At 57.8% G+C, this 20,740-nt stretch overlaps 2 protein-coding genes across 5 annotated transcripts in view; one reads left to right on the top strand and one right to left on the bottom strand.

Moving 5' to 3' along the window:
- Positions 1-433: 433 nt before the first annotated feature.
- Positions 434-11,384, top strand: KCNC3 (potassium voltage-gated channel subfamily C member 3). 2 transcript variants are annotated; one of them, XM_055552929.1, is made up of 5 exons: positions 434-1,321; positions 5,398-6,505; positions 7,622-7,813; positions 8,061-8,187; positions 10,830-11,384. In XM_055552929.1, the coding sequence occupies exons 1-4, from the start codon at positions 434-436 to the stop codon at positions 8,162-8,164; spliced, it is 2,292 nt and encodes a 763-aa protein (XP_055408904.1). In that variant the 3' UTR covers positions 8,165-8,187; positions 10,830-11,384. The 2 variants fall into 2 exon arrangements, with proteins under 2 accessions (XP_055408904.1, XP_055408905.1); XM_055552930.1 differs by lacking the exon at positions 10,830-11,384 and adding an exon at positions 9,524-9,701.
- A 4,821-nt stretch (positions 11,385-16,205) lies between these two features.
- MYH14 (myosin heavy chain 14) overlaps positions 16,206-20,740 on the bottom strand; it is an 80,254-nt gene continuing 75,719 nt past the window's right edge. For all 3 annotated transcript variants that reach the window (XM_055552884.1, XM_055552886.1, XM_055552885.1), the window contains 3 exons: positions 19,041-19,149; positions 17,179-17,351; positions 16,206-16,980 (listed from right to left, as the gene is read on the bottom strand). In XM_055552884.1, the coding sequence (XP_055408859.1) occupies positions 16,821-16,980; positions 17,179-17,351; positions 19,041-19,149 (442 nt within the window). In that variant the 3' untranslated portion in view covers positions 16,206-16,820. The remainder of the gene's footprint in view (positions 16,981-17,178; positions 17,352-19,040; positions 19,150-20,740) is intronic.

Here is a 20,740-nt window from a genome sequence, read left to right as displayed (position 1 = left end):
TCGGTCAGGCCCCTTTAAATAGCTTGGACAAGTCCTATTCCTCTATCCACCCCGCTCCTTTTTTTAGTTAAATCAGATATCTTTCTCACATCTAGCCCCGCCTCCTCTGTTCTAGTGCGGCCAAACCAGGCAACTTTCGCGTCCCATCCAGCCCCTTTAACGCCTCGCTCGGCCCCGCCCCTTATCTCAGAAAGACCCAATCGGTGTGTCGCATGTGCGGCCCCGCCCCGCCCAGCTAGGCAGTGTTGGAGTCTGGGTCCTTTTCCCAGTTTCAGCCCCGCCCCCATCCCTTCCAAGGCCAATCAATTCAGTTCCTCCCTCCCTTAGGCCCCGCCCCTTTCCTCCATCACCTCCTCTCACCCAGTCACATCTGTCTCTCCCCCGTGGCTCCGCCCCCACAGCGCCCCGCCCCTGCCGCTCCGCCCCCCATCCAATGCTGAGCTCAGTCTGCGTCTCGTCCTTCCGCGGGCGCCAGGGGGCTAGCAAACAGCAGCCGGCGCCGCCGCCGCAGCCGTCCGAGTCCCCATCACCGCTGCCCTCGCCGCCGCCGCCACCGCCGCTGCTGCAGCAGCAGCAACCTGCACAGCCCGGCCCCGCCGCGTCCCCGGCGGGCCCCCCGGCACCCCGCGGGCCCGGGGGCCGGCGCGCCGAGCCATGCCCCGGGCTGCCGGCGGCGGCCATGGGGCGGCACGGCGGCGGCGGTGGCGACAGTGGCAAGATCGTGATCAACGTGGGCGGCGTGCGCCATGAGACGTACCGCTCGACGCTGCGCACCCTGCCGGGGACGCGGCTGGCTGGCCTGACGGAGCCCGAGGCGGCGGCGCGTTTCGACTACGACCCGGGCGCCGATGAGTTCTTCTTTGACCGGCATCCGGGTGTCTTCGCCTACGTGCTTAACTACTACCGTACGGGCAAGCTGCACTGCCCGGCCGACGTGTGCGGGCCGCTCTTCGAGGAGGAGCTGGGCTTTTGGGGCATCGACGAGACCGACGTGGAGGCCTGCTGCTGGATGACCTACCGGCAGCACCGGGACGCCGAGGAAGCGCTCGACTCCTTCGAGGCACCCGACCCTTCGGGCGCCGCCAACGCTGCCAACGCCGCGGGCGCCCACGACGCGGGTCTGGACGACGAGGCGGGCGCGGGCGGCGGCGGCCTGGACGGCGCCGGCGGCGAGCTCAAGCGCCTCTGCTTCCAGGACGCGGGCGGCGGCGCCGGGGGCCCGCCAGGGGGCGCGGGCGGCGCGGGCGGAACGTGGTGGCGCCGCTGGCAGCCCCGGGTGTGGGCGCTCTTCGAAGACCCCTACTCGTCGCGGGCCGCCCGGGTGAGCGCTCTCTCAAAGCCCCCATCCCCCTCCCCTCTCCTGGAGCTCCCAGACCCTCAGGGAGCTCCCTATCCTCGCCCTCAGCCTCTGGCCCCTCTCAGACCCTCCTGGTCTCTCAGCCTCCCAGTTTCTTAGAAGCCTCTTACCCCATTCCTGGGTCTCCCGTACCCCTCTGAACACACCCACCTCTCTTGGCCATCCCCAGATCCTCAGAAGATGTTTCTCCAACCTTCAGAGCCCTCCAGACCCCTTTTAACCCCGCCTTGCTTCTCCAGTCCATCCTAGACCCTTAGAAACTTCTCCGATGGGCCAATATCCTAAACAACCTACCTGAACAGCCCCACCCCCGCCTTTCCTGGATCCCTCTAGAGAGCTTTCAGAAGACCTTTCCTCAACCCTCAGAGTCTTCCCAGCCTCTTTACACCTCTTCTCACTCTCTGGGCACCTTTCAGACCCTCAGCGGACTCTCCCCCAGCCTTCAGTTTCTTGGACCTCCCTAAATCCTCAGAAGACATCGCTTCCTCACCCTCAAAGTGTCCCAGGGCTTGTGAACACTGTCTGCATCCCCTACAGACCCCGTGAAGCCTGCTCTTCAGTTCTCCAACCTTCAGTCCAGCAGACTGTCCCAGCACCTCTCTCATTCTCCCTCTGCCCGTCTCCAAATCCCCTCCGTCTCTCCAAGTTTGCGTCTCCTGGTTATCTTTGAGCCCTCCTGCTTCTTCTGCCCTTTAAGTCTCAGAATAGTTCCCACCCCACTCTCAGAGCCCCCAGGCCCTCTGAACCTCCAAACCACTTGCTCCTGCTAGAACACTCCCCCCTCACCCTCACTGCAACGCTGAGTCTTGGGGCATCTTCTCTCCTGGATCCCTGCTGCCCCCTCTGTGTTTCACATCCCTTCTCGCATCCTTCACACCAACTCCTCTCCTGAGGGCTTCTCAATACAGCTCCAGACTTCCCCCAAGGCTTTCACACTCCTCCTCAACGTCTCCAGAAGAGTCCCGGGCCCCCAGAATGTCTTTCATCTCCAGAACTTCCCATATGCCCTCTAGAATCGCTTATGCCTCATCCACAGATTCTCCCAGCTTCTCTGTTCCATTGTTTAAATTGCATAGCCCACTCTCTATCTCTGGGACAATCCCCCCCCCCCCATCCTCAGCCTCCCAGCCTTTTTCCTAGTCAGTAAATGACTTTCCTTCTTGCTCCAGAACTTTTACCTAACCTCAATCCTTGGGACCCTCAAGTTTTTCAGACCCAAAACTTCCTTCTCAAAATAGCTCCCAGTTCTTTCTTGGTTTCTTTCCACCTGTTCCCCCATGCCCGGCTCCAATCCCTGCTTGCTTCATCTTTCTCAACAACCTCCGCATCCCGCCGCCGCCCCCCACCCCGCCACTACCCAGTCTGAAGCCTAGAACTGGGCTCCTCAGCCCTTCCTGACCCCCGTCCCTGCAAAATGAACCAAAGAGCCCACACTCCAGCCTTATCCTCTCTCCCACCTTATCGCCCTCAAAATTCTAGACTTCCCCCAAAGATCCCTTCATCTCCCCGCTAAAAAACTTTCTCAAAAATCTGTAACTTCTTTGGCTAAATAGCTACTCTCCCCCCTAGTTCTCACTTGAACCTCTTTCTCCTCCTAACTTCCTCCCTGTGTTGATGGAGAGAGGACAGTTCAAGATAGGGGGAATAAGAGAAAGGAGGGAAAGAGGAGAGACTCCAGCCCCCCTCCTAGCCTCCTGGGGACCCAAACACTCGGAAGAGCCGTCCAGCACCCTCCCCCCACCGTGCCGCGTCCTGGGCCGGGAAGGACGCGGAGCCGCAGTGCCGCATTCGCGCCGGGGGAGGGAGTGAGAGGGAGGGAGGGGGGCCCGGAGGCACCGCATAAAGTTTGGTCCCCGGGAAGCGCTGAGTTGGCAGGATTTGGGTTTGGGGTAGGGGGAGGTGGGGGAGAGGAGGTGCGGAAGGGACGTGGCCCTAGATGCCCCCTCAGGCCTCTGAGAGTCACCCTCCCTCCATGGCCTGGGACGCCCTTCCCTCTTGTGACCCCATTGAAGGGTCCTGAGGTGAAGCTAGGGGTTCAGGACAGCTCCGGAGGACATTTGTTTACTTTACAGCTGAGTTTTGAGTGTCCATGTAGTGTCAAGCCCTTTCTAGCCTTCAAGTGAAAGTTTGAGAGTCGAGAGCTGAAGCCAGAGCAAAGTGGAGGGTCCGGTTTCCTCCCCCCTCGCTCCCCTCTCCATAATCTCCCCCTTTCCTTCTTACAGGGACTCCACGCTCTCCTACCCCTTCTGCTTTTGAACCATCTTGGGACAAGGGGGTAAACCAATCCTGACGCTGTCCAGCTGCGCACTGCGGCGGGTGCCCACCTTTCTTTCTGTGTCCTGGGAGGGAAGCAGTTACTCAAGCTTCTGGCCTGTGGCCTCCCTCTGTGAAGCGGCACCGCGGCTGCGCACCGCCTGTTCCGCTCCGGCCCGGTAGGGGTTAAGACTGCTCCCAGTCCCTGCGGCTGCGCACTGCGGCGGGGGAGCTGTCCGTGGTGCTGGCCACCGCGCGCCCCGCCCCCTGGCCTGGCCGGCCCGCCCCCACTGCGGTGCCGCAGCCTGCACGGTGCGCCCGGTTCGGAGCGGGGTGCGGGACCGGGCATGCGCTCTGCGCCGGCCTCTGGCCTCTTAAACCACTGCGGAGAAACGAAGAGGGGGGTGGGGCAGAGGGCCAGCGCTGACCCTCCCCCGCCCCCCCCCCCCCCCCGCCCCCCGGCTACCTCAAGGTCTAGGGTCATTTCTGCAGCCTAACACTGGCTCTCCTCTCTTCTCTGCAGCCCCGTCTCTCTCTCCTCTACCCATCTGATTAAAGCTCCCTCTGCCTCAACACCCATCCCTTTCTCTCAGGACTAACCCTACTGCTTTGACCTCCCTTCTATATATTTGATAAAGCCAACTACAATTCCTAGAGGCCTTCAAGATCTTGACCCTGCCTTCAGTCCTCAAGGCCTTCATCAAAACCCACACCATTGTGCGCTCAGGACACAGATCCTTCACCATCTTGAAATGATCCAGGCACCCCATACCTCTGAACCTCCGACCAGTCCCCTCACCTCTCCTTGGACCTAGCCCTGCCCTCTCCCCTTCTTCTATGCCCAAGCCCCAGACATTCCCTTCGTTTCCAGAGCCTTAAACCTCACCCCTATCATCTTCCCTTTTTTTTCAGTCTTGACCCTTCACTTCCTTCTTTCTTCAGAGCCCTGACACAGCTCCTCTCCTCTGTGGGTCCACCCCTTTGCTGTTTTCTCTGGGTGAGGGCCTCACCCAGCCTTCTCTGTTTTCTCGGACTCGGTCATTAGCATCATGGTCCTTAAACATTGGCACCTGAGGTCTCAATCTTGGCCCCCCTTTAACTGATGCCCCTATACCCTAACAAAAGCTCAAACACTGGTTTTGGAGCCAAGTCCTTTGTATATTCATCTAATGTAATCCTTACAATAATCCTGTAAAAATAAAACACCAAAACTTGAGGTTCAGAAGGCTTAATCTCCTTGCCCAATTAGGCAAAGAAAAAGCTGGATTCAAACCCAGGCTTTCCTACTCTTAACCACCTCCTGGTTCTGCCTCCCCACCCACCTTCTCCCCTTCCCCTCTCCCCCAGCTCCAAGCCAAGCCCCAAAGCCTCTGAGACACAGGATGCATGATTTTAGTCCCCCTTCCCCCACCCCCCAGCAGAATCATTGGACCCTGCCAGGGACCCCTGAGATATGACACAGGGAACAGGAGCGTGGTGGTGGGGGGGTGGTCTAGGAGACAGAGCACAGAGCCAGAAATTGCTGTTTCCAGGAAAGAAGTGGACCATCTGCTGCTGCGGCTGGGGCCAGCTCCTCTCCCAAGCTGGGGGAGAGCTGCCTCTGATCCTTTTGCAAGCTTTAGGGAGAACAGGATGCAAGAAGCAATGGACGCATTGGGGCTGGGACACCCGGATTCCCCTGGAGTTTGGGTCTGAGAAAGGGGCCACCGGGAGGATCTTGGGTAGATGGCTGGTTGACCAGATGCCTGGGTCACCTTTTGCCCTTTTTCTCCCACCCTGCCCCACAGTATGTGGCCTTTGCCTCCCTCTTCTTCATCCTCATCTCCATCACCACCTTCTGCCTGGAGACCCATGAGGGCTTCATCCATATCAGTAACAAGACAGTGACACAAGCCTCCCCGATCCCTGGGGCTCCGCCGGAGAATGTCACCAATGTGGAGGTGGAGACGGAGCCCTTCCTGACCTACGTGGAGGGCGTGTGCGTGGTCTGGTTCACCTTTGAGTTTCTCATGCGCATCACCTTCTGCCCAGACAAGGTGGAATTTCTCAAGAGCAGCCTCAACATCATTGACTGTGTGGCCATCCTGCCCTTCTATCTGGAGGTGGGGCTCTCAGGCCTCAGCTCCAAGGCCGCCAAAGACGTGCTGGGCTTCCTGCGGGTCGTCCGCTTCGTCCGGATCCTGCGGATCTTCAAGCTCACACGGCACTTCGTGGGGCTGCGCGTGCTCGGCCACACTCTCCGCGCCAGCACCAATGAGTTCCTGCTGCTCATCATTTTCCTGGCCCTGGGTGTGCTCATTTTCGCCACCATGATCTACTACGCCGAGCGCATTGGCGCTGACCCCAACGACATCCTGGGCTCCAACCACACCTACTTCAAGAATATCCCCATCGGCTTCTGGTGGGCTGTGGTCACCATGACAACCCTGGGCTACGGAGACATGTACCCCAAGACGTGGTCGGGGATGCTGGTCGGGGCGCTGTGTGCCCTGGCCGGGGTGCTCACCATCGCCATGCCGGTGCCCGTCATTGTGAACAACTTCGGCATGTACTATTCGCTGGCCATGGCCAAACAGAAGCTGCCCAAGAAGAAGAACAAACACATTCCCCGGCCCCCGCAGCCTGGCTCGCCCAACTATTGCAAGCCCGACCCGCCCCCACCACCCCCCCTCCCTCCTCACCATGGCAGCGGCGGAATCAGCCCCCCACCTCCCATCACCCCGCCCTCCATGGGGGTGACTGTGGCCGGGGCTTACCCGCCGGGCCCCCACACGCACCCCGGGCTGCTCAGGGGGGGAGCGGGTGGGCTCGGAATCATGGGGCTGCCTCCTCTGCCGGCCCCTGGGGAGCCCTGCCCATTGGCTCAGGAGGAAGTGGTTGAGATCAACCGGGCAGGTGAGAAGGGGTCACCAGGGGTGGAGGGGGGCAGAGTGGGCAGGCAGAGGTGGGGTGGTGCTGAGGGGGGCAGGAGGTATGTGCTGAGGCTCGGAGGTGGTCACCAACGGACACAGGAAAGAGGAAAGGGAACAGCAGGTGCTGAGGCCAGAGAAGAAGCAGGGAAGCAAGCAGTGATGGAGAAGCAGATTTCATGTGAAAGAGTTTTAGGGAGAGACAGACCTACAGCCAAGGTATTCAGGGGGTCTGGGGGGAGGGCAGAGTGATCAGCCATACGGTGAGAGGGACTCAGAGAAAAGGGGGGGGGGTTCAGAGAGACATGGGGAGAGAGTTTCACGTGGGAATTGAGGGCCAGAGACAGGCCAGGGGCAGCTGCAGCTTATGTGATAAAAGAAATGAGAGGAAAGTTGACTGAGCCTGTGCGTCCCTCCCCCCAGGGGAGTCTGTGTCTCAGAAGCAGGGATTGGGGCGACTGTCCGGGGGGAGGGAGAGGCTTGGGGGGCCCCACCCCCATGCCTTAAATAGGTCAAGAAAGGGAGCTGGGCCGCCCGGCCCCCCATCTTGCTCCCTCAGCCGCTGACCCAGTTTCACACCAATTAAAAATAGTTGGAGTCAGAGCCTAGGGGACCCCCACCTCCCCCTCCCTCATCTGTCACCTTCCCAATGCCTCCCCACTGTGCCCTTGCCAGCGTCCAACACCCCTCCCTAGACAACCACCTCCCAGCCTTCTCATCCCTCCCAGCCACCCTTCCAAACCTATCCCACAGCACACACCCAACCACAGCTGAACTCCGTTCAGTCCATTTCAACCACGCAGCCCACCAGTACCCAGCTCACTTCCCAGCCACCTCTTCTGTTCCCGTCCCTCCAAACACCCAATGCCCTAGTCCAGCACTGCCCTTCTCGGCACCTAGTGCCTGGCCTGACTCCACTTCCTGGCCTTCAACACCCTTCCCTGCTGTTCTTCCCAAGACTCAACACCCTCCTGGCCATGACCCTGCTCCCCAAACCCACCAGCCACACCCCCCGACCCCCTGCACCTCTGGCACCCTCTCCTCCACAAGTTCCCACACCTCACTGTCGCCTTTGTGTCTCTGTCTGCCCCTCTGAACACAGATCCCCGCCCCAATGGGGACCCTGCAGCTGCTGCGCTTGCCCATGAGGACTGCCCGGCCATTGACCAACCCGCCATGTCCCCGGAAGACAAGAGTCCCATCACCCCTGGGAGCCGGGGCCGCTACGGCCGGGACCGAGCCTGCTTCCTCCTCACCGACTACGCCCCATCCCCTGATGGCTCCATCCGGAAAGGTGAGGTGCCCTCCACTGGCCCCCACCTGGGACCCTCCCTCTCTGCCCTCCCCTAGGGGAGGGAAGAGAGGGAGATGGGGGAGGAGGTGCTGGACTTCCCTTCCCCCACCTCCTGGCCCCAAATTCCTTCCCTCTCAGACCCCCTCCCCCGGATTTCCTCACCATTGACCCTTCACCTGTCTTTATTGCATCTCCATTTCCCCCCCACCCCACCCCGGACCCTCTGGCCTCTTCCCCCACCCCCCAGCCACCGGTGCTCCCCCACTGCCCCCCCCAGACTGGCGTAAGCCAGGCCCCCCAAGCTTCTTGCCCGACCTCAACGCCAACGCTGCAGCCTGGATATCCCCCTAGTGGACGAACCCCCTCCCCCCGGGGTAAGTAGCCCCCACCCCTGTGAACCCCTTCCCTCCCAACTAACCCATCTGAGAACATGCAGCCCCCACTGACCGAGACTCCCACCCCCTCACTGTGAACAGCTCCATCCAATTAACCCCAGCCCCGACACTGACCCCACACCCATCTGCCCAGGACTTGCCCTGCCTCTCACTAACTGCTAGAACTCACCCCACACCTCCCCACCATGTGCCTGACCCCCCCACCCCAATGGCCTCACGACTGACCTCCATCCTCACCCCCATCCACATCTCTTCCCCTGCCTCCCCCCCCCCTTCGTTTTACTTTTGTTTGTTTAATCAAGAAAAGGGGGCATACACCCAGGACGTTCTTCTGAGTACAGGATGAGGTGAGAAAGACTCAGCCACTTATGCAGTCACTTGTGGCTTGGACAGCACTTACCAAGCACCCACATACATGCTCCTGGTGCTAAGCACAGGGAATCAGCGGGGAGCATATCAACCCTGCCCTCTACCCCCAGTTTGGTGGGAGAGGTAGACGCAGACCCAGACCTGAGGCAGGAGAACAGGCTGAGCTGAGGAGCCCTGTTCTGGGATCTGGGAAGGAACAGGTCAGACATGAGTGTGAGCAAGCTCTGGGAGTTGGTGATGGACAGGGAGGCCTGGCGTGCTGCAGTCCATGGGGTCACAAAGAGTCGGACACGACTGAGTGACCGAACTGAACTGAGGTCCACTCTGGGACTTCATGAGGAGGCACTGGAGTGGGGAGACTGCAGGTCAGGAGGCCGAGGTGGAGGCTGGGGTGAGGGTCCCAGGGGAGAGGACAAAGCCTGAACCAGGGCCAGAGCTCCAGGGATGGGGAAGAAGAGAGGCAGAGGAACAGGGCCAGGACTGGACAGTGGGGAGGTCAGAGAGAGAGTGAGGGGACAGCAGGTGAATTATTCAGCAAACATAACCACACACTTTCCACATGCCATATATTCTGTAATCCTCACAACAACCCCAGCTAACCCCTAACTTCATTCATTCAGCAACTAATGATTGAGGGTGGAGTTCCAGGCAGTGGAGATTTGGCAGGGCGCAAAGCACGCATCTTCCATCACAGAGCTGATACTCTAGAGCCCTGTGGCGACGTACTATAGCCAAGGGCCTAACCTCTCCGCCAGCTGCTTTGTAAATAAAGCTTTATTGGAACACAGCCACTGTGTACAACAGCAGAGTGGAATAGTTTCAACAGAGATGTATGTTATGGCCCACAGAGCCCTGGAAATATCAACTATCTGGCCCTTTACAGGGAAAGTTCTCCACTCCATGAGTGGGGGAAACAGAAAACAAACAAGATAATTACTCTAACTAGGTCAGATACAGGGGGTCTGTGAAGGTCTTTCTGAGAAGGCAACCTAAAACTTGAAGCTCAAAAAGGACCAGCGAGCAGAAGAAAGAGCAAGTTCAAAGGCCCTGAGGTGCTGAGGTGGGATGCCCCTGGTTTGTTAAAGGAATAGCAAGGAGGAAAGTGTGGTTGGAGTTGAATGGCCAAGAGGAGAGGGGAGGAGCCTGGGGGGAAGTGTTTTGGGCCATGGTGAGAGGCTGGATTTGATCTTAAAAGTGTTGAGAAGCCACCTGAAGGCACCTGGTCCATCACTTATTCATTCAACAAACACCTATGAGTCTTCCTTCCAAACACAGCTTAAAGAATCCCTAGCCGCAGCCTAAGGAGATGGCAGAGCAGGACTCAGGGAGCCTCCAAGGAGAACCACATCTAAAGCCCCTTCTTTCACAGAAGCTCAGAGAGGGCCATGGCCAACCGCCAGCCACAGAGGAGATGCAGGACAAGAAGCAGGCTTGCGGGCTCCTAGTCCAGAGGGGACTGCCTGGCTCTTCTTGTTCCATTCCTGGACCTCTCCTGTTGCAGCCCCCCCCCCCTCCCCGTCATCCTCCACTGTCATCTCATTACCAACCCCCACCTCCCTGTTCCCATCTCAGCCCACCCCCCGCTTGCACCGAGCCCTGTTGCCTACTCCCTTTGTTCCCCCGCCCCCAGGTCTGGATGGGCCCCTATGAAATTGAGGGGTGGGGCAGGAGGACTTGGGAATGTGGGTAAGGGAGGAGTGGGGGGATCGGTGGAGGTTGTGGGGGGGTCGGAAATCTCTGCTTCTTTTGCCTCTGATGCCAAAATCCATTCATTGAACTCAAATAATGGCTGGAGCTGATGGGGCTGGCTGAACTCCCTCCCCCAACTCCCTACCCCTTCCACACACCTGTCTTCCTCTTTTAACTTCTCCCTCACCCTCCACTGTTCCCTAGCCCCCCTTCTTTCAAGACCCTTCCTCCTGACCTGGTCACCACCCACCCCATCAGCCCCCTTCTCTGTCTTCCCTCAGGTGCTGCTGGGTCCAGCACCTGACCCACATCCCCCGCTCCTCCCCAGTATTTCCCCTCCTCTCTCCCTTCATCCTCCCCCCACCCCCCAAGCCACCCCGGAAGCTCCTTCCATATTTGATGTCTCTGGCCGCTCCCCATTTCACTGCTCCCCTCCCGCGGAAAACACCAGAGAGGAGGAAGAGATCCCGGCGTTTCTCCGGCCCCCCAACAGTGAGGCTGTGTTGGGGGGTTCTCCCTGGCCACCCTCCTCCCGCCGTGACTCTGTGTATTTCTGTCCCCAGCTCTTGTCACCGCCTGAGACCTCGCGAGACCCTCGATCCCCCCCTGCCCCTTTCCCCCAGGTTAGCAACTGGGAATGGCTGGGAGGGGGTGACTCCAAGATACTGGGCTTCCGACCACCACCCTCCCCCCCCAACCAGGCCCTGTCTCCTCCTGTCAAGATGCCCACGTCCAGAGTGACCCCTTGGTACCGGCTAGGAAAGCCCTAGAACAGCCCAGATACTGGCAGAACTCTCAAGACATTCCTAAGTTTTCAAGAAACCCCACACCTGCCCCTAAGCCTTAGATCCCTTGAGTATCCAGATGCTGTCAGGACCTTCCCATCAGAAGGTTCCCATCTGAAAGCTTGAGCCTTTAAAGACAGCCCATTACAACCTTCGGCTGAGCCTTGCCGACATCAGACTGCTCTTGGAGCTGTCCTTCAGCACCGCCCCGCCCCGGCCCCGCCCAGGGGGGTACTGCCGACTTGTGCTCCATTCAGCCCCTCACAGTCCACCCCGCAACGCCCCGTCCTCCTCTTTCTCCATCTAGGTTAGCCCCCCACCGCCTGCGGCCCCACCCATCGCCTCCCAAGCCCTCCCCACCAGCTGCTCGCCCACTGGCATTCCGCCCAAGCTCCCTCCCCACGCCCGTGCTGCCCACCATCTGCCTCGCTGCCCTCCCACCTTTTTGCCTCAGACGAGGGGGCCAACTGGGGGGACAGGGGTTGGGGGGGCGGGCGGCGGTGGGGGCAGGGTGGGGGAGGCTCGGTGGGTGCCACCTTGCCTCCTAACCCTGAGTCTCTCCCCCCTCCCCATGTCTGCACCTGTCTGCTCGATGCCAACTGACTGTCCGATTTGTTCACTTCTCTCTCGTCTCCTTGGTCCGCCTCTGTCCATCTACCCGTTTCCTGCCGTCTGTCGTCTTGTGTCCTGGTGTCCGGCTCTCTTGTCTCCACCGTCTCTCTCATGACTTCTGTGTCCCACCTTCTCCCTCCACCTCTTCCTGTCTCTGTCTCCGTCTCTCTCTCCATCTCATATCCCTTCTGTTTGTTTCTCTCCTGCTTCCCTCTGTCTTGGGGTCCCGCTGTCTGCTGGACCCTCCGCCTGCACCCGCATCTCCTCTCTTCCTTTTGTGTTTCTGCCCTTTCCCCCGCCCTCAGGTTACGAGAAATCCCGCAGCCTGAGCAGCATCGCGGGCCTGAGCGGGGTGTCCCTGCGCCTCGCCCCCCTTGCCACTCCCCCCGGCTCCCCCAGGGCCGCCCGCCGCGCTCCCCCAACCCTGCCCTCCATCCTCTAGCGCTCCCCTCCCCCCCGTGGGGGGACTCGGGGGTGACAGGGAAGAAGGTCAAAGGAGCTGGGGGTGGGGGGTGGGGGAAAGGGTTTTTTTACAAAAACAAAAACAAAAAAAGTCATTAATAATATGCAACGGAGACGACGACGCCAGCAGACACCCCCGGGCCCCTCACCCAGACCTGGGCCCCCAAGATGGAGGGGGAGGAGCCAAAACCCATTCCCCCAACTCTGCCCCTCCTTAAAAAAAAGCCTTCTCAGGTCTCCAGAGCCATAGGAAACCCCCGCCCCCCCCCCCATCAACTCGTGTAAATACGTCCAAATTATGCCAATCACATTTTGGGTCGCCTCCCCCCAACTCTGCATGCCTTCTCCAACCTGGACCCCCGCCTTCTCCAACTCCACCTCAGCAATAAGCCGCGGGGGGCTGCATGCCGCGAGCGAGGGAAGGGACATTCTGGGAAGCGGGTGGGGACCTTCAAGGGGGTCGGGCTGGCCTTTAAGCCACACCACAGGAGGGTCTCCTAGCCTCCTACCCTTCACCCCAGGGGGGCAACCCATCACGCATTGATTTTTTAAAAAAATTAGCAGCATTGTGGGGGAAGGAGGAACAGTCACCCAAGCCAAAAACGGGAACTGAGCTCAGATGGTAGAAGCGGAGGCATGAAGGGGGGGTGGGGAGGGCCTGCGGACAGCTGCTCCCTCAGCCTTTAGGAGCATCCCGCTGGTGAATTTCACTCTTTCTTCCGCCTCTCCTACCCACCCACCGCCCCCAACCCCAGGGATCTGCTCGCCTCTATTGCTGCATGGACTCAGACCTCCCATCCCGGTATTCCTGGGATGTTCTGGCCCTAGCACACTAAATTCCGCAACACCCCCTCCAGATTCCCAGGACATGAGACCTGCCCTCAGAATTCCTGAGGCCGATTCTGGCACGCATCTTCCAAATCCCAGCACGCTCCTGGGACTTAACCTCTCTGCACACAGATGCTACCCGCCCCCCCAAGTCCCCCCTCCCCTCAGTCCTAACCCCTGGGCTGCATCCCAGCACATCTCAAACCTCCAAGACTTGACCCAGCCCTTGAACTCACGTTCAGCCTTTGGGATGCTCCAATTTTTGCCACACTCTGAACACTTCCTGGACACCCTAAACCTGACATCAGACATCCAGCTCAGGTTCCCCTGACGCTAGAATTTTCAAGATAGGCTCAACCTGTCTGCAATTCCAGGGAACCAGATCTTTCCGGGACACCCCCCTTCTTATGGAGATAACCCTGTCCCCTCCAAGATCCCCTTTCTTTAAATGGTGTCCCAAAGGCACCTTCATAGACGCCAATGTTTCCCAGAGGGTCATATTTGCACCCCTGGCGATGTGCTAAGGTTTTAAGCAGTACAAGGACAAACACTTTTTGTCTTTCCTGGCATTTTGCATATAAGCCTGTAAGTCCAGATACTGCTGCTTGGCCAGGACATCGTTTATTTAGGTTAGAGGTGTCTACATTTAAAATGTAGAGGCTGTTCCCGAGTGGAGGAACGCTGGAATATCAGAAGCTTGGGAAACAGACATATCCACCCGGGCTGGGGTTCCAGCTAGCCCCTCCCCCGCGTTCCTCAACCCCCGACGCTCGCGGGTGGAAAATCATTTCTTACATCCCATCCTGGCTCAAGGATGCGCTACCTCCCCCATGCCCAGAGACCACACCGGTCCCAGAGTCCTTAGGGGACTCCCCTTTTTGGAGTTGGGGGCCCACGGAATTAGCAACCTCCCTCCCTCTGCTCCCACCGGCCTCAGGAACACCCCCCACCCGAGGGTTGGGGGGACGTCACTGAGCACGATTCTCGATGCAACGATTCCTATGCAAGGGGCATTTTGAGTCCCCCCATTCTGCCCTCGGACCCTGAACCCTGGCGAACCAGGGGCGAGGGGTGGGGCGGGTTCTGGTGGGAGCGGGGTGGGGCGGGGTAAAGGGCTAGAGGCTTCAGACACCAGGGTATGGGGTTGAAGACTGATTATATTGCCAAAGGGTTTAACTTCTTAAAACCCCAGATACCCCTGACCCTCACGGAAGCCGAAAGGTGCGGGGAAAGGGGGTGAGGATTTTTCTAAAGGGTACGGACTTCTTCCCAACGTCTACCCTCTCCCCCCTCCGGCTCGCCAATCTGCCACACGTACCCAGCTTTTTAGTTCAGCTTTTGAAAATAACCACAATCATTACAAACCTCTACAAACGTTATTCTCGTTCCCTGTCCCCCAAGTCAACAGTGTGGGAGTCGGGGAGGGAGAGAGATCTAAAGGGACAATTTCCAAGTCCCGCGCCCCTTTTCCCTCCGGCCGCCAGGGTGCCTGCAACTACACGCATGCGCTGCATGATGCGCTCCCCACACGCATGTCGCGCCCCTCCTGCGCTCCGGGAACGCACCGACACGGGGCAGGGGGCAGGGTGATTGGGGAGGAATGAACGTCCGGGGTCTTTTTGAACACAGCGGCTCCTCCCCAACACGCACACAGCAATAAGTTTCTCACTCAAAAGTGGGCGGGGCGGGCCTGGCCTGTCGTTGGGGTGGGGGGGGAGTGGCAAGGGGGCGCTCTCAGGGATGGGGGAGGGTGTCCGGAGTCAGTCTGGGGAGGGGAGGTCTGCAAATCGTCCAACTCTGGTGCTAATGGCGGGTCTTCTCAACCCACCCCCAGGGCAGGGAGGGAGGGGTCGGCGTGGCCCCTCCCCCAAGCCTCCCCCACGCCCACCCTGGGTGCATGAACCGCCCTTGCAGAAGCTGCCGCATGTCACCCCCCCTCCCAAAGAAAAAGTGTCATGCCCCACCCTTCCCACCCACCCTGTCACTCCCCACCAAAATAAAAGTTTCCTTTTCATTTAAAAGTTTCATCCTCCTTGTCTGCAGAGAAGGTCTCCTGAAGGGGGCTTTGGGGGCAGACCTAAGGGTTGGGTCTTCAAGAGCAGGGGTCGTATTAAAATGGCAAGGGCATGCACTTTGAGGGTGCAGACATGCCCCTCATCGCTGGCTTTCACCTTGTGATTTGGGAGGGAGCAAGTATCTACCTCAGTTTCCCTGATGGTAAAAATGGGGATCCATGAGATGGTTGGATGGAGAAGGAAATGGCAACCCACTCCAGTGTTCTTGCCTGGAGAATCCCAGGGACAGAGGAGCCTGATGGGCTGCCGTCTATGGGGTCGCACAGAGTCGGACACGACTGAAGCGACTTAGCAGCAGCAGCAGCAGCAGAGATGGTTGGATGGCATCACAGACTCAATGGACAGGAGTTTGAGTAAATTCTGGGAGTTGGTGATGGACAGGGAGGCATACTGCAGTCCATGGGGTTGCAAACAGTCGGATACGACTGAGCAACTGAACTGAACTGATAGCCCTAATTGGAAAGTCATATGACCCAGGTCATGTGAGCTCATAGATGAGGGTTTCTAGTCTCCAGAAAGGGATGGACATGGGTCCCCAGTGTGGGCTCAGGGGTTACCCACTCTGATGCCAGACGGGGTTCTATTTCTTAGTAGCTGTTTGTCCTTGGGCAAGTCTCTTAACCTCTCTAAGCTTGTTTCTGCCACTCAGAAAGGGGAGGGGGTGCTCTATTCATTTGACCAATATAAAAAGGAGGGGGTGATCTAGTCATTCAGCAAATATAAAAAGGTTAACTACACCAGGCAGTGTTCTAGACACTGGAAAACAATGAAATCTCTACATCTACGGGTTGAGACTAATGTCCCAAATTTAGCACAGTTCAGTAAATAGTAATCAACAAACAGCTCAACGGTCACTACTGTCGTTGCTTTGCAAAGACTTGAGGGTCAGCTAGAGTGCAGCTCCCCCTCCTACCACTCGCTGACTGGGAGGCGTGGAGCCAGAGACCCTGCAGCTCTGAGCCTCAGTTTTCCCATCTGTATAATGGAGGGGATACCTCAGAGGGAGGCTGGATGAGAGGGGAATGATTTCTTCTACATTAAATGCTGGGTAAGCGGGAGGTCCCCGACACCAACACCGACCAGCTGAATTAGAACCAACCGACTACCCCCCACGCATCACCGCCCCTTGCCCGTCCTGTCTCCCTACCCCTGGAGGAACACACATAGCCCTCAGGGTCCAGTCGGGGTTGGAGTTTATTTCTGCCACAGTTTGAAGGCTGGGAGGGTATGGGGCCTCCTCCAGCCCCCATGGGAAACTCCAGCTGAATTGTGATCACAAAGAGCAACGGGAGGGAAACTGAGGGGAGGGGGGGATGTGTGAGGTCCCCTTATCCTGCCCTTCTGCAAAGGTCAAAGGCTGAGGGCCGCCTGGAGCTCATAAGGTGTTCCAGGGTGCTGTTGCTCATAAGTTCTGGGGTCGGAGGCTAAGTGGCGAGATAGGGAGAGGGAAATGGGAGGGGGTGGGGGTGGAGGGGAAGGGGTGTGGAGAGCCAAACTCCCTTCCCAACAAAGATCATTCATAACCGAAGGAAGGATTTGGAGCTGGATGGGAACCCAGCTTGCCGACCACACCCGAATTTCTCCCAAGTCCGCGATCCCTGCTTGCCCGCTCCTCTGTTTAGGGGTTCACGGGGAAGTCTCCTGGGACCCCCGGCGTGGGCTGGATAAGTGCTGTCATGCCGGAAGGCGGCACTTCCAAAGTGCAAGAAGCCAGAGGGCGGTTCTCAGGACAGGCACCTGGTGGGGGGTGCCAAGGAGGGAGGGCCCGGCGGCGGCTGGGGGCAGGGTAGGGTCACTGTGGTGGGGCCGCAGCGGACCCTTCCGGCTCTGGGGGCGGCGGCCCGGACCCCGGCTCCGCCTCCTCCGCCGCCGCCTCCTCGTCGGATGCCACGCCCTCCTCCAGCCGGAAGACCTGGCGCACTGTGCGGGTGGTGAAGGTGAGGGGTCCGCGCCTGGAGGGGAGAGGAGGAGAGACCAGGAGGCAATTACCGGAGGAAGGGAGAGAGAAAAGTGAGGGGCGGGGGGGTGGGGGGTGGGGGTGGGGGAGGGGATACGGAGAAAGAGAATAAAATGGGGAGGGGGGCACAGAGCGAAGACAGGGGAGCTGGGGGTTTACGCAGAGAGGTTGCGCGTGCACGGGGTGGCCTTACCGGAGCCGGTTCCTCAGCGTGTTCAGCTCCCGGTTCATGGACTCGGAGGCCTCTGTGACATCCTCCAGCTCGTGTTGCAGTCTCCTGCGGACCGCCTGGGCCCGGGAAGCCTCCTCCTCGGCCTCCTCCAGCTGCCGCTTCAGCTGCTTCACTCGAAGGTTGCCCTTCTCCAGCTTTTGCGGGAGCCGGGGAGTCAGGTCATGTCTCTGGGTGCGGCTCTCACCCAGAGCTCCCCACGTCTCCATCCCTCCTCTATCCTGACTGTCACACGCCCTGCCTTCTGTTCACACTTTTGTTCTGCTCTCCTAGATCCTCTCACCAGCCTCCAGGTCAGGCTCAAACGCGAGACCACCCGCCACTTGGCCTCAGAGGGGTCTCTCTATGCTCAGATCTGACCCTGCCTCTGCCCTGCTCAAGGTCCTCCCATGATTCTTCAGTGCCCTGGGACAAGGTCCCAACCAGCACCTCAGCCTGGCGTTCCAGGCCCTTGCAGGGTCGTCTTCCCATAAACACATGGATTAGGCCATCTGAAGTGAGACCCTCCCCTGGACGCTGCCATCTCTCTCTCCAAGGAGAGGACACACATAATCTGCCTCCCGCCAACTCCTCTAACCTCATGTATCACTCAACGCCCCCCCCAACCCCATTCTTCTCTCAAGTTATTCTGCTCTGCTTCTTTGCTTGGGACTCACTGAGCTGGTTTCCATAGCCCAGGGTCCTTGCACCTGCTATTCTCTCTTCCTGGCTCTTTCTCACCCTTCAGTATCAATTCAGATGTCACTTCCTTAGAAAGGTCTTCCGGACCACCTCCCTCCCAATCTAGGGAGGATTCTCCAGTCCTCTGTATCCCCCTCTCTCTTTATTATCTTTTTTCTTCATAACCCCTTTCACAATCTGTAATTATCTTTGCTTGTTTATAGGTTTTATGGTGGTGTCTTCCTCTTCCTGTGTTGAAAATGTGAACTTCATGAGGGAAGGGACATTCTCGGTGTTGTTCACAGCCATATCTCCAATGCTTTGCACAGTGCCTGGCACACAGGTTGAGCAGGTGCTCAACAATTGTTTTGTGAAATAATTGGTGAATAAAACACAGCTGAGCTTTTAAGGGCACAGCATACAGAGTCAATCACATGTGAGCCTGGGGTGGAGGCTGGCAAGAAGGTCTAGGAGGATCTGATCCAGACTGTCTTTATTAACTGTGTGACTTTGGGGCAAATTATACCCCCTTCTAAAGTTTCCATTTTCTCACCTGTGAAATGGAGCTGATGAGAGAATGCAAGCATGCTGTCTTTTTGTTTAAGTAGGCAGCACAGTATGGGGGACACATTTACTGATCAAGAAATAATTAAGGGCACAGATATGCAGCCAAAGTGCTGAAGGTTGAACTCTGGCTCCATCTCTTACTAAATAAATAATTGTGAGCAAGTTACTTCAGTTTTCTGACATGAATAAGAGGGAAAATAATAGTACCTACCTCATGAGTTCTGATTAGACTTAAGTGTTACTACATGTTATGTCTTTAGCACTGGCTAAAGAAAGCTCTCAATAAACACCACTTCATTATTTAAGCTGTGGCCTAGCCTCCAGGTAGGATTTAACTTCTTCCCTCTCATTAGCTGTCTCAGCTCCCCACCAGGGCTTTTCCTAGATTCCAGAATTTACAGATCACAAAGTCACTGATTCAGGCTCTCTGCTGAAGCACCAAGGCCCAGGACCTTGTGTGCACTCGGTTTTAGTCCAGCACCCACACATTACCTCTTGTGATGGGAGCTCACTACCTCTAGAGATGTCACGTGCTACTTCTCGGTCAGTGGTCCCCCCCTCCCCACTCCCACTGCTTCTCTATGACGTCAGCTGCTCACCTGGTCCCGGAGCTGGTCAGCCACCCTCCGCTCCTCCTCCACCTGGAGCACCACCTCTTTAAGCCTCTTCTCAGCCCTCCGCACCAGCTTGCCAGAGAGGATGCGCTCCCTGAGGAGAGGCACGAAGGGGAGAATCAAAAGGGTTGCTCACCTAGGGTTCTATCCCCGCCAAGCCTCGTCCAGCGACTGCCTGTTCTCGGAGTGGCTTCTGCCCACCTTCCCACCCACCCACGACTGGCTCCCACAGTCAACTGAGGCCTGGTGGTACCAGGCTACCACCAGGGCATCTAATCCTTAACTTCAGCTAAGATGCTTGATGTTCCTAAAAGTGTCTCCATGTCTACACCAGTTTTCCACACCCCACTAGGTCTCTTATGTTCAACTGTATCCTCCACCCCGCTCCCAATCTTCCTCCTCTCAGGGAATTGACCCACTGACTGCAAGTCTCCAAATCAGACCGCCAGGCACCATCCTCACCCATTTTCTCTCCTTTGCCCCACCCCCGGCCTGTCAGTACCCAAACCTTGTCCCACTACCCCCTGGACTCTGCCCTGCTCCCTCCTTAGCCTCACAGCCCCAGCCCCCAGGGGTTTAGGACCTATCATCTCCCACCTGACCTCCCTTCTGCCTGGCCTGAAATTTTCTTTCTCCCTCTCTTCTCTCAATTTCCTTTTCAAGCTCTTTGTGTTTGTAGAACACTCTGGGAGCCCAAAACTCCATACTTAACCATCTCTGCTGTCTTCCTTTCTCACTCACACACTTTTCTTCAGACACGCTCAGCTGTGCCCCAGGTTTCTACAACCATCAACAGCCTGGTGTCCACTAAATCTGTCTCTTGAGCTCTAGCCTGGTTCAGCCCCCAGCCTCGGCTGCCCACTAGACCCTGTACACCCTGCACTGGGCTCAATGCCTTCTCCCAAACCTGCTCCTCCTCCCAGTTCCCCAAGATCCACCTAGATCTGCAGGTCAGACACCTGGCACCATCCTTACCTCCTGTCTCCTGAATTTCCATATCCTGATGTTCATCCATTCTCTCCTGCATGGACCATCATACTAGGGTGAAGTCCATGTGATGGGGCCTCTAGCAATGGGTGGTGCTTGGCAACCATGACTGGATAGTCTCTTATGTCTGAGTTGGCCACATGGCTTGCTTTAGTGACAGGATATGGCAGAAGTGACATTGTACCAGTTCCAAGTCTAGACCCTAAGAAACTTTCTCTTTTGGAACCTTTACCCTGTCATATGAACAAGCCTGGGTCAGCCTAGAGCAGAGACAACTTAGCCGAGTTGTCCCAGGCAAGGCTGTAGACATGTGAGAGCCCAGCCAAGATCGGCAAATCCATCTAGCTGACTTTCAGCTGAGCAAAGATGCGTGAGTGAGGCTCACCAAACCCAGATCAGCAGAACCTACCAACCATTCCAAAGACTCATGAACAATAATAAATGATTGCTGTTTTAAGTCACTGAAATTTTAAGGTGGTTTGTTAGGCAGCTTCCCTGCATATGGGGCTTCCTTTGTGGCTCGGATGGTAGAGAATCTGCCTGCAACACAGGAGACCAAGGTTCGATCCCTGGGTTGGGAAGATCCCCTAGAAAAGGAAATGGCAGCCCACTCCAGTATTCTTGCTTGGAGAACTCCATGGGCAGAGAAGCCTGATGGGATACAGTTCATGGGGCCGCAAAGAGTTGGACACGACTGA

Source organism: Bubalus kerabau, chromosome 17 (genome assembly GCF_029407905.1).
Source record: "Bubalus kerabau isolate K-KA32 ecotype Philippines breed swamp buffalo chromosome 17, PCC_UOA_SB_1v2, whole genome shotgun sequence".
In the NCBI taxonomy this organism is placed as follows: Eukaryota; Metazoa; Chordata; class Mammalia; order Artiodactyla; family Bovidae; genus Bubalus; species Bubalus kerabau.
The sequence above is the reverse complement of the archived record's forward strand: the minus strand, read 5'-3'. Positions and strand labels throughout refer to the sequence as shown.

Bases quoted from the DNA above. Each gene is read 5' to 3' on its own strand.
- KCNC3 (XM_055552929.1), top strand. From the start codon at position 434: ATGCTGAGCTCAGTCTGCGTCTCGTCCTTCCGCGGGCGCCAGGGGGCT. The intron at 6,506-7,621 runs GTGAGAAGGGGT...CTCTGAACACAG, and splicing joins GGTTGAGATCAACCGGGCAG to ATCCCCGCCCCAATGGGGAC. The intron at 7,814-8,060 runs GTGAGGTGCCCT...CCCACCCCCCAG, and splicing joins TGATGGCTCCATCCGGAAAG to CCACCGGTGCTCCCCCACTG.